The sequence below is a fragment of the Oncorhynchus gorbuscha genome, linkage group LG17, assembly GCF_021184085.1.
Source record: "Oncorhynchus gorbuscha isolate QuinsamMale2020 ecotype Even-year linkage group LG17, OgorEven_v1.0, whole genome shotgun sequence".
NCBI lineage: Eukaryota > Metazoa > Chordata > Actinopteri > Salmoniformes > Salmonidae > Oncorhynchus > Oncorhynchus gorbuscha.
This window is the reverse complement of record NC_060189.1, coordinates 44,096,104-44,109,432: the sequence shown is the minus strand read 5'-3', so window position 1 is coordinate 44,109,432 and position 13,329 is coordinate 44,096,104. Positions and strand designations below refer to the sequence as shown.

Below are 13,329 nucleotides of genomic sequence, written 5' to 3'. Positions count from 1 at the left end.
AAGTGAAATTAAATGCATGCTATTCAACCGATTGTTGCCCACACCTGCCTGCCCATCCAGCATCACTACTCTGGATGGTTCTGACTTAGATTATGTGGCCAACTACAAATACCTAGGTGTCTGGTTAGACTGTAAATTCTCCTTCCAGACTCACATTAAGCATCTCCAATCCAAAATTATATCTAGAATCGGCTTCCTATTTCGCAAAACAAAGCATCCTTCACTCATGCTGCCAAACATACCCTCGTAAAACTGACTATCCTTCCGATCCTTGGCTTCGGCAATGTCATCTACAAAATAGCCTCCAACACTCTACTCAGTAAACTGGATGCAGTCTATCAAAGTGCCATCCGTTTGTCACCAAAGCCCCATATACTGCCCACCAGGTCATCTATAAGTCTTTGCTAGGTAAAGCCCCGCCTTATCTCAGCTGACTGGTCACCATAGCAGCACCCACCCGTAGCACACGCTCCAGCAGGTATATCTCTCTGGTCACCCCCAAAGCCAATTCCTCCTTTGGCCGCCTCTCCTTCCAGTTCTCTGCTGCCAATGACTGGAACGAACTGCAAAAATCACTGAAGCTGGAGACTCTTATCTCCCTCACTAACTTGAAGCACAAGCTGTCAGAGCAGCTCACAGATCACTGCACCTGTGCATAGCCCATCTGTAAATAGCCCATCCAACTACCTCATCCCCCATACTGTTATTTATTTTGCTCCTTTGCACCAACTTGTTCTCAACTGGGCTACCTGGTTAAATAAAGGTGAAATAAATAGAAAAATGAAAGTATGAATACTTTCTATTCACACTGTATGTCTGTCCAATATGAAAAACGTAGTGAACATCGTCCAATATCAATGGGCTAATTAACAATGGGATTGAAGTGTTTTCTAAAGTGTATTATTATAATTGTAACAATAGTATTAATATTGTTATTACTATTATTATAAATAATGTGTTTGAATTGTTTTACTGCTGTTACCACGATAACTGTCTAGTAATCATTCATTTGAATGCTGTAACAATAATGTCAATGCTATAATATTGTTTGTGCTATAAAGGCGTTGGCCTTATTTCCTTTTTTTATATTGTTAAACAAAATTAAAGTCTGTAACATTTCCTCATAAAATGTTAATAATTATGACAATTGTATTGCTTTTATTTTGAAGGAGAATCGCCGAGCTCGGGGATTATCCTTGCTAGGTCTTGCTTATTCTTGCTGGCGGAACGGAGGTGTGGTGGTTGACACTTTCTTTTCCTCAACTCTTTGCGATTGAGCGTTTGCGTCACCTACAGTAGGGTATCGTTAAATGTATTGAAATGGTATGCGCCATGGTTTCTCATAAATTCTAGATATTCTTTGTTTATTTTTTATTTTGTATCTCTGTCGCAATACTTGAAGAGATTAGCGTAGTTTAGTTGGCATCGCAACAACTCACAATACAGTTTAACGCTATAGTTACATTCACAATCATCATGCAATGACTTCGGCAGCAAGAGTAGGAAGTGACGCTTCGAAGAACAGAAAAAAAGTTTTCTGTTTCTGAAGAGGGAGAAAATGCAAACTACAAATTGTGCCAGCGATGCATACTAGCCTACAAGGTAACGTATAACCTACATTGTTTAATTCATGTGTGTAGTAACGTAACAACTTATTCGTGTTTTTAAACTGCTCTATGGTTTAAAAAAAAAGCCAAGGTGTCAATATAAGATTCAGGATTCAAGATTCATCGTTATTGTCCACTCCCTGCTGCATATGTCAGCGACATAATTAATGTTCATGGAGGTCCTGCTGATGGGTCTAGAATTTCTATGCAGTAGTCTAGGCTAGATACAGATTCGCGTGGTTCGATATAGCTCGGATGCCAATGGTTGCTGCACGATGAGGAGTAAGTAGCCTTGTGCACCTCCCTAGTTGTGCCTGGAGAAGCGGGTGGGTGTACTCTAATATACCTAACATTTCCAAAACGGCTCGCCCTGCGAAGGCGACCTGTTTGACATCCACTGTTTTTATGAAAGTAAAGTCATAGTGTATATACAAAAAAAATCACGACAGCTGTGATGGGAACTGGAAGTTTCGGTACAATTTTATAAATGCCTAATAGATACTTTGTTCTTTCGACATGGTGGGATCTTTTTGTGTCGGTCAAATGTATTATGAGAGAAATGCCCGTGGAAAGGCCTTTATGCGCAAATATCGATATAATAACCATCATATCTAAGTAAACTTGGACTCACGTGATTATATGGTGCGTGGTCGCTGGTGAACTCGGGAAATCGTGTAGTTTATTAGTCTACAGATTAAATAAATTATGAACTAAACAGGGTGGTGAAAGTATTGTGATCTTGATTCTCCTTTCCAATAAATATCGAGGGTCTTATTCTGGTGACATGATGATCGATGCACATCATGCGGTGATTTTTATCGGCAAATAGTCAATTTGGTGGAAACACCACTGGTGGGAAAATGCTCATATTTTCTACAGCAGCAGGAGAACACTTTTGAGGTCTGGGTAAAAAAAATCTAAGAAAATTAGATTTTTTGTGTGTAGTTACCCTTTAATTTAACTGTACGGTCACCAAGCACTGTTGTTTGGTTAGCATGTTTCTGTAGACCACATGATGGCGTTTGCAAAACAAATGGCCACTGGATTGATGCAAATATTAATGCTATCATTCTGCCAGGTGCAGGCATAGGCTACTTTGTTGCTAGTTAGTTTTTGTGAAAGCTTTTCCATCAATCAGAAGACGGTTAGGCCTATCATTAGCAGAATCAATATTTTTTTCCTGAACCTTAATTGTTTGAAACCTGGACGTTTTACTTCATATTATGAAGCATGTCTTACCTTGCTTCAAAGTAGCCTATAGCAAAAATCCCACCATAGAAACGTGGATGCGATTATTTTACAGACTTCCTTTAATGCATTCTTCTGTACTTATTGGTTTTCTTTCAGCTTTCTTTCACTGTCTAGAAGCCAAAAGCATTATCCTAGTCATATTAGCAACCCGTGATAGTTGTTGCATCTTTAGAATTGACCCTCTTTATACATTTCTAACGGATATGTCCATCTCAGTTCTTGAAGCATTTTTTAGAACAATTTTTTCCCCCGCAAATTGCGCAGGACTACCGCTGTGTGCATAAAAATGTGAATACATAAGTTTATCAACATTGTAAGCCAAACATTCTGATCTGTTCCATTAGCCGTATTAATTGATACTGCGTATACCTCCCCTACCCTACTTTGATACGCAGACCAGAAAGTGTCCATCAGCCTTTAACAACACACCTGAGCTACTGTACGTGACCTGCACGGTCCTGCACAGAAGAGTGGACTAGACTATAGTCTTCATTTTATTAACAGTTTAAATATGACCAGTTTAATGACAGACAAGTATAACTACGTCAATGGATATCTAGAGTCGAAAAAAACAAAAACACACCTATTTAGGCGAATTGCTGGCAAGCGGAGTAGAACACTTGAACATTTAAAGGAGAGCAGCACACTCTAAGGGCTCAGATGCAGTAATTGAATAACCTAATAACCCACGTTTCTACAGAGAACTGTCTTCATCAGGGTATAATGACAAACACTGCAGGGGTGACTAGTTTATATAGTGTCAAAGGACACACACAGGTGTCTGTAATCATGGCTGGGTGTGGCCTGATATCATTGGTTAATTCTCAGATATAAAAAAGACACATACCAAATTCGCATAAGATCATAGATACAATTTGGCTACATAGACCTACAAACATTTACAAAAGCAAAATCACAATAATCACTAATGGATATGCCATGTGTCAATAACGGTTATGCCAAGTGCCAAACATAATTTCTCTTTCGAGGGTAGATTTTGCATCTTATTTCTACAATCAATTTGGTCATTGAGGCCTTTCTCCCAAAGACAGATTGAAAGAGTGGATATGATATGGACACGACTTTGATTCAAAACCACAACACACACAATCATACGTATCTCAAGCGCTCTCGCATAGCAAGGCGGGCATATATCTTATGCACCGAATAGCACGCATGAATGTTTTCAGGCTTTGTGGCGTTATTTTAAGGTACAGCAGAGATAGCAGAGGGCAGAGCATACCCTGACACAGAGGGACTGGCAGTGTCTCCTTTCTGTCAGCTGGAACATGCTTGGTCATGGTCACTGCTATTCGCTAGGCACCCCAGTTGTGCAGCCAGTCTGCATTCACACAGCAGCGTTTGAAAACAGTAGAGAACAGCAGCCTTTGAAAGCTGTGCGGAAAACTCAGTCTCAACTGCTTTATTCCTAAATCTCAGTGCATCTTTCTATCAATGGCTGACCGAATGAATGAGTCTACCTGCTGATTCACTGAGAGATCAGTGTGTATGAGATCATAGATAGTGTCACTCCGAAAATGTCTTGCTGCTTTTTCTCAATGCATCTTGAAAAAGGCAGCTGCAGTTGGATTGTGGGGTTCTGCTGATGGACTGTTTACTCAACAGTTTGTAAAGTCTAGATGTTAGTGTACTCATGAGTGTATGTAGGTGTGATGGCTGTGAATAATGCTGTAATAATGTTAATTAATACAGATAATGAATACTGAGAGTAGGTAGACATATTCTCTCTAACTCGGAACTAGTGCGAGGCTCGACCCTGCCATTTTTAATATTGATGGGATTGAAATAAGGGCCCCTCTTTGAATCAGTAGTCGACTGACGGAATTTCCCTGCATGGATCTGAGTAGAGTTTGCCCAGTAAATTACAGCGCCTCGCATACGAGATGAAAGCCATATATGGCCGTGGAAGTAGGTGTGGCGAACAGACTGGAGGGGATCACAAGACAAACTGAAAGAGAACGTTTGAGAGAGCGTTCTACATTGAGAGAGAAAAGGCCGCATATGACAGTGGTGTGGTGTGTTGTGTGCATGTGGGCTATTTGTGCAATCCTAACGCAAGAATGTCCACATTTTTGCAGATCAGTGCCCCATTTCGGACTGGATAGCACTTATTTTCTAACGACATCGATCTACCTTTGGCTTGAAAAATAATAGTGAGGTCGGCATAGAATGACTCAACGCTAGAGATGTATGCTGTCGTCTCGGTTCGATTGCACTGCTGGGCGCGTGGGTCTGGGGATAGTTGCTGCACTGGTTGGTGGTGGGTGATTGTTGGGGCATCGCAGAAACATGACAAGCACGGTAAGTGATCGGATAGCAACTTTGATTTATTTATATATCCGGCTTTTTGATCGGCAAATGTGAACCAAGAAACATGCAAGTGAATGGATGACATTAGTTGTAAACAAAGTTTACCATTTCATTACATAGGCTTCTATGCATATTGAACATCAAGATTGTTGATCAGCTGTTGATACCTGTGTGTGTTTTATTGCTTAATATGGGGATTTTCATAAACATAGGAAGCAATATCAGTTCCTATGACGTAGGCTATTAGCCATGTTGATAAGTTGAGCAGCCCTAGCTGCGCGGTTTATATTATCCTTACTTTTGTCGTGGTACTTGTGTAGCCAATATGGGGTGCATTGTTGTCTCACTTTGTTGTAATGTGCCATGGAATTAGTGACTGGATAATCCGTTTTCTGTAACAAAGGGCTGCCTTCTCGTAAATAGCGCTGAGCTGGCTGGCGGTGGGGACGGAGAGGAGGCGGGGGTTCGGCAAGGGTTGTTCAGAAGTAGGACGCAGCATGTTTTTGTTTTTTTACTTTGATTTTTTTTGGTGCTGTCTGGGGGGGGGGGATTCTCACTCCTCCACGTCAAATAGCCAGCCTATAGCCGACATCGAATGTGCGTTCGCTTTCACCGCCATGCCCCATTGGCTGCAAGGGTATTCGCTGTTTAAATTAAGAAACGCTCGACGGTCTCATGGATTAGGTAATTATGGTTGACTGTACAAGCCCAGACTATATTAACGGCTTTTCCTTGGTTGGTTGGGTTAATAAACCCGACAGGGGGTTGTGTAATTAGCTGCAACGTGCGGTCCACTTTGTCATGGCTCTACTAGTCTACACCCGATCGCCTACTGAAAGGTTAGGGGGAAATCGTGTTATTGTGCAAATATTTCATATGGCAGAAACCCTTCCATGAAAAACACACTGCAAAACCCACCCCATATGATTTCTGCTGTTAAGCAAAATAGGCCAAGGCAAATGCGTCTTCCATGGTCTTCTCAAGCCACGCCTCTCCCATTCCCGGAAATTGATAGAGGTATTTCTTCATAAATACAGTGACGCATGCACATTGTTTATTTTATTTTATATATATATATTTATATCTATAGCGGAACCGCATCTACAGAATTGTTCATAATTTGGATTTCTGAACAACCTTATCATGTAATAAGCATACAGAAGAACATGCTATAATATAACATGGTGTTTAATTCTCCCTGACCAATGCAATAGTGTCCTCACCCTGAAGTGTGCGTGGTCGGTTCAGACAAGTAAATTACTGTATATATCCTGCCACTGTGCAGGATATGAGCAGCTGCAGCTGTCTATTTTAAGGTGTGTGTTTGCTAACTGGTTGCTGCCTAGGCTAAACAGTAGCCTACCACCCTTTGAAGAAACGACTACTGAGTCATGTGTTGTTGTAAGTTCTACCAAATATATTTTGCACAGTTTTCGGTCACCTGTACCTTGTACAATCAGTGTAGCCTACCATACAACGAGGCCTATAACATGTATAAGTCTATATTATAGACTACTGTAGGATGGCCTACTGCCCTCATCTCGGCCTTGCCTGCCTTCAGGAACAGAATAGGCACAGCTATCGATTGTTCTCTAAGCTACTCTTCGGTAACAATAAATATCTCATATTTATAAAAGCCATATATATATTTGGCCCTAAAGTCCTGCAGAATTAAAAAAAGTTGTTGTGCTGAAGATGCAGCCACAGTCAACTACTGAATAGGGGGATAGCTTAAATGATATGTGATATGCCTGAGTAATATGTACTGAACAAAAATATAAACGCAACAATTTACAGTTCATATAAGGAAATCAGTCAACTAAAATGCATTCATTAGGCCCTAGTCTATGGATTTCACATGACTGGGAATACAGATATGCATCTGTTTGTCACACGATCCAGAGCATCCCAAACATGCTCAGAGGGTGACATGTCTGGTGAATATGCAGGCCATGGAAGAACTGGGACATTTTCAGTTTCAGTATTCTTATACAGACCAGCGGACAGTTGCATTGTATTCCATTGCATTACATCGTCACCACTCTCACCATTGGAAAAGTCCATCTCTTCAAACTGTAAATGCAATTGCAGAGGGGTCTGTATCTTTGTGCATTGGGAACATGATCGTAGTATACTCTGCACAAACACTATGCCCTCAGATACACATCCAGATTGTGATTATCATAATGTGTTGCCATGGCAATGAAAGTGATGCCCAGAAAGATTTGGACTACAATAAATGTGCCTTTTTTTCCCCCTCGTATTAGAATTTTTTTACTCTTATGTCGACTGACTAGCTGTGACGGAAATTGAAAATGTAATATATTTCACTTTTTACCTTTTTTCCAAAGAAGGTTATTGTGACTCATAGTTGTTCTCTCTCATTGTCCTCTCTCTTGCCTTTCCCCTTTGACAATGCAGGAACAGGATCAACGAGTGACAGGTTCCTCCTTTGTCCTGAATGATTTGGAGACCACTGAGTCAGAGCCTCAGTGCAAAAAGAGCAAGTAGGCTGCATTCCCTATATGGTGCACAACCTTTGACCAGGGTCCATAAGGAATAGACTCTTTACAAGTAATATTTTGCCACAGGGCTATTCCACGGTAGCATAATGAGGCTGAGACTCAGATTAAAATGCATTAAGAGCTGTCCCGACTAAAAACAATCTTGATCGACCACCATTCGTCTGTTCTTTCGACCAATCTATTGGTCGAAGTTTTAAAACTATTTTTTTCCCCTTTGTAGACACATCCTATGTGTTTGAATCAAATCCACAAAATTCACTGCGCTTGTCTGATGCTTTAAGCACACTGTTTGATGAAATAATTAAGACACACAAATGACTAGAGGGAGTCCGACCAGCAATTTATTTGATTGTGCCGGGGCCGGGCTCAGACCTGCTGTCTTTACATTTTTTAAATATTTTTAAAGACTGTGACTAGCACCCGTTGTCTTTCTCTCCTCCCTGCTGCAGCGACCGCCACAGTATTGCTGAAGCTGCAACATAATAACAGCCATTTCTGACCGAAAAGTTCTGTTACCCAAAATCCCTCATTTATTTAGGAGATACATTCCCTCTACTCTTTGCCCTCTTTACGTGACACATGTAAAGCATCGCATGCACGTGACCAATAGGGCCTGACCTATAGCATATCATAATCACATCAACAAATTGGTTATAACAAACTCCGAACACCGTATCAGCAAAATGGATGCAGAGGACGTAACAAATAAACTCAAAACGGGGGAGTGTTTAGGCTACTGGTTCCTCTTTTCCTCCTGAGGTAAAGGGGAAGTCAGGTGTTTGGAATGAATTTGACTAGTTGTAGAAAATGCTGGAGATCTAGAAAGAGAAGGTAAGGAGAAAAGCACTACGTGCATATTGTGTGTCCCAAACTGGCGCTGTTAGATTACAATATAACGTTTCTGACCATTTGGAACGATGTAAACAACACTAAATAAATGATAAGCCTACCAGATAGTCTGTTGTAGTGTTTTTTGTTGTCAAGCCTCTATTACAGAAAATACAAAATGGTCGCATGGAACGTTATATTTATTGTTTAAGCTAATTATTCAAGGGTCGCTTTATTTTGAAATGAAAATGCTTGATTGCATTTCAAATCATGAATGACTTGTATGCTGTGTGATGACTTGAACGAATGAATGATTGATTGATACAGTAGCCTGTATAAGTATTGAAATAAAGGCCTAAGTAAGTTAAGGTTAAACAGGATGCCCTTTTAGGCCTACAGCTCAATGGTGGTAATACAAATCAAATCACCTTTCAGTGAAATGCTTACTTACAAGCCCTTAACCAACAATGCAGTTTTAATAAAAAAATAAGTGTTAAGTAAAAAATAGACAATAAAAGTAACAAATAATTAAAGAGCAGCAGTAAAATAACAGTAGCGAGGCTATATACAGGGGGTACCGGTACAGAGTCAATGTGCGGGGGCACCGGTTAGTTGAGGTAATATGTACATGTAGTTAGCGTTAAAGTGACTTTGCATAGATAATAAACAGGGAGTAGCAGCAGTGTAAAATAGGGTGGGGCAATGCAAATAGTCTGGGTTACCCTTTGATTACAAGGCTGCTATTCTAAGCCTAATTATGACATTGTTATTATTATTATTATCATTACAATAATAAGTAATCACAATAAGAAGGACATCAAGAAAAAGGAGCATAATTTATTATTAATATTATTATTATAAATAATCATTTTGAAACAGATTTTCACCTTGTCAGCTCGAGGGATCCAATTTTGCAACCTTACAGTTAACTAGTCCAACGCAATAACGACCTGCCTCTCTCTCGTTGCACTCCACAAGGAGACTGCCTGTTACGCGAATGCAGTAAGCCAAGGTAAGTTGCTAGCTAGCATTAAACTTATCTTGTAAAAAACAATGAATCAATCATAATCACTAGTTAACTACACATGGTTGATGATATTACTAGATATTATCTAGTGTGTCCTATGTTGCATATAATCTGACTGAGCATACAAGTATCTGACTGAGCGGAGGTAGGCAGAAGCAGGCCCGTAAACATGAATTCAAACAGCACTTTTGTGCTTTTTTTCCAGCAGCTCTGCGTTGTGCGTCAAGCATTGCGCTGTTTATGACTTCAAACCTATCAACTCCCGAGATGACGCTGGTGTAACCGAAGTGAAATGGCTAGCTAGTTAGCACGAGTTAATAGAGTTTCAAACGTCACTCGCTCTGAGCCTTGGAGTGGTTGTTTCCCTTGCTCTGCATGGGTAATGATGCTTCGAGGTTGGCTGTTGTCGTTGTGTTCCTGGTTCGAGCCCAAGGAGGAGCGAGGAGAGGGACGGAAGCTATACTGTTACACTGGCAATACTAAAGTGCCTATAAGAACATCCAAATAGTCAAAGGTTAATGAAATACAAATGGTATAGAGGGAAATAGTCCTATAATAACTATAACTTAAAACTTCCTACCTGGGAATATTGAAGACTCAGTTTTAAAGGAACCACCAGCTTTCATATGTTCTCATGTTCTGAGCAAGGAACTTAAACGTTAGCTTTCTTACATAGCACATATTGCACTTTTACTTTCTTCTCCAACACTTTGTTTTTGCATTATTTAAACCAAATTGAACATGTTTCATTATTTATTTGAGGCTAAATTGATTTTATTGATGTATTATATTAAGTTAAAATAAGTGTCCATTCAGTATTGTTGTAATTGTCATTGTTACAAATAAAAAAAATGTAAAAAAATTGTCCGATTAATCCGTATCGGCTTTTTTTGTCCTCCAATAATCGGTATCCGCGTTGAAAAATCACAATCGGTCGACCTCTAGTCTAGAGCATTGGTGACTGTAACTGTGCTGCTAGCACCAATTTAATTATGTTTTTTTCCCGATGTTTACGGACACCTGTCATATTCAACAGGTGTTTCGCATTCGTAAATTCATCAGTTATTCTGCGGTCTGGCACATTCAGGCGAGAGTGCTCTGAAATCAGAGTAGATACCCAGAAAATGAATTTACGAACACACCCTAAATAATCTATAAATAATACCAGAGAGGCTGTTGTATATTGAACAAAAAAAAGTGGAGAGCCTTTATTACAGAAAGCAATGATTTAAAAACAGCCGAATTTGTGAAATTGTCGTTGCGTGAGACTTGGCTCTCACGGAATCAGTAGGTTATTAAACAATCACTCAATCAGGCAACAGAAGCAGGATCTGTCTTATTTCTGCAGATATATATGGATGATTTCTAAAGCCTTTAACAGTTAGGCTGTTGATTATAGACCTAATTCAGTTGGCTTCCTCACCTTTCTTAGACAATAAGGTAAGGGCTGTTTTCTCGTCTCCTCATTCTGCTGCTGCCTCCGCCGCATTGTTCTCAACACCTGGTTAACTTTGCTATTATGCACATAGCAACATGATCTAGGAAAAGGCGCCAATTCAACAGCGCACTGATGTGTTTCAGAACCGCGGACAGCGGCCACTATCCAACGCGGGAGAAAGCTCATTTGTTATAAAATAATATTTTTATTAGTCTTGCACCATTGTTCTTATTCAATATAACCATATACAATTTCAGTAGCATGTTTTGGAGTGATTGACTGTGCCATCCCCATTCCTCATGGCCTCCACAATGGATCAGTCCACTCAGACAGACGCAAATCAGACAGTTGTCTTTGCTACTGCTCGACTAAAGAAATCTGTCGACCAAACAATCGACCAGTCGACTAAATGGGGTCAGGCCTAAAATGTATGTCTAACAAAACCAATGATTGTGAAGTTAAAGAAACTATGCAACTCTTTGGACTACTTAAACACATAACAAAAATCTGCAGAACATTTTACAAAAACGTATTGTCTTGGAGTGTACATGCAAAGTTTGGTAACAGAAAGACGGCACAAAATGTAGTGGAAATTGTTAAAAGTTGTCCTTGTGCATGGAGTTGTATGTTTTGTGTTAACTTTGCAATCATTGGTTTTTGTTTGGCATGCATTTTAAAGTGAAAGATCTGAGTCTCGGCATCACACCTGCTTAATGTTCCATCTGAATTATCACTGCCCGTGCCAATATCATCATGTTCAATGTTGCTGTCTTGAATCTATCTCACACTCCACATATACACACACGCTTTCATTCCCACCCAACCCAATACATTTCCCTGGTACTCCATTGTGTTGGAAAGGCCCCCAGGCCATAGCAGGTTTTCACATGGCTGCAGGCAGCTTTTACAATAGGACCATTAGGACCCGTGTTTTCGACCTCTCTGGACTGCCCTGTAAAAACATGCCTGACCCCTCTGGTCTCTTCACAGGGTGTCTCCCATAAATGAATGAGGCCAGTGGACATCCAGACATCTCTATCAGCACCGGCAACCTCTCAATACACCAGGAAGAGGAGATAAAGGGAAGAAGATTGTTTTTTTGTCTACGTTTAGTCCAACTCCCTGACATGTGGTTTGATGATTTCCATTCAAATATGCAACCCCCTCTCCTAGGGTGTGTTCTGTGAACATTCTATTCCTTTTGTCTTCAAATTGGGCCAGTTAAAGGGGACATATTTGTTGGTGGTTTGTGTGGCTGGGGGACTGTTATGCACCTAGTACCCCATAGCCCCCCCCCACTTCAACCTCACCCCGTTATTCATGCTAGCCATGAGTTTGCCACCCCAGCAGAAACCCAACAGTAAGAGAACAGGCAAGCGCATCTCATTTTTCAACGACCAAGGAGTGGCGATGAAGGAGACGTCCTCTCAGCAGCATCCAGAAGGTTCTTACTACGCCCTTGGTGCCCCAGCCTCAGGGCCTGGTCCTGGGCAGAGTGAGGCTGCAGGCACCGTCACCTCTACAACCTCCAACCCAGAGGCCGGCCATACTGGTATGTACCTCAACTCAGTGATATTCAGCCCAGAGAAAGGAGACCAGAGTCGGGGACATTACCAACAGACTGTACCCATGAAGTGGGTTCACCAGGACCCAGCAGCCCAACCGCAGCCTCCACAAAGAACTGGGACTGGGAACTGGACACAGGGTGTCACTATGGCTAACTGGGGGCAGAACTTTGCGCCGTACCTAGGGGGTGTCGGTGACTCACGTTCCCAGGTCCAGAATGCCTTTGTCAAGCAGCAGATCCGTGAGGGGCCTTCACCCCTGCAACCACAGCAGCCCCAGCCCCCTAGTAGGGCTGCAGAGAAGCAGCCACCTCAGCAGCAGCAGGTGGTTAACCCTAACTCTCTCCCTGCTGGAGGAGAGGCCTACAGAGACATTAGGGATGTGGCCAAGGCTCAAAGTCTAGAGTGGGAGCAGCAGCATCATACTTCCCAACAGCAGTCCCAGTCTCAGGCGTTCCCACAGACCCTTAAACCTGGTGCTCTAAATGCCCAGCAGCACAGCACATCCAACCCTGGGGGCAGCTCCGTGCTTCAGCCCTTCCAGCTAGCCTTCGGCCAGCCCAAGCAGCACCTAACGGCTGGCTACTACCAGGTGTTTCAGGGGGGCAACAGGACTTTACCCAATCTGAACTACACCCAACAACCCCCACAGCATCCCCAACCCCCACAGCATCCCCAACCCCCACAGCATCCCCAACCCCCACAGCATCCCCAACCCCCACAGCATCCCCAACCCCAACAGCATCCCCAACCCCAA

At 41.7% G+C, this 13,329-nt stretch overlaps 1 protein-coding gene across 1 annotated transcript; it reads left to right on the top strand.

Annotated features, from left to right (window-relative positions):
• Positions 1-1,721: 1,721 nt before the first annotated feature.
• Positions 1,722-13,320, top strand: LOC124001429 (ataxin-2 homolog; the record flags this gene model as incomplete). The annotated part of the gene is made up of 2 exons (XM_046308161.1): positions 1,722-1,889; positions 11,998-13,320. A coding segment is annotated over exon 2 (993 nt), but the record flags the coding sequence as incomplete, so codon positions are not given.
• Between the last annotated feature and the right edge of the window lie 9 nt (positions 13,321-13,329).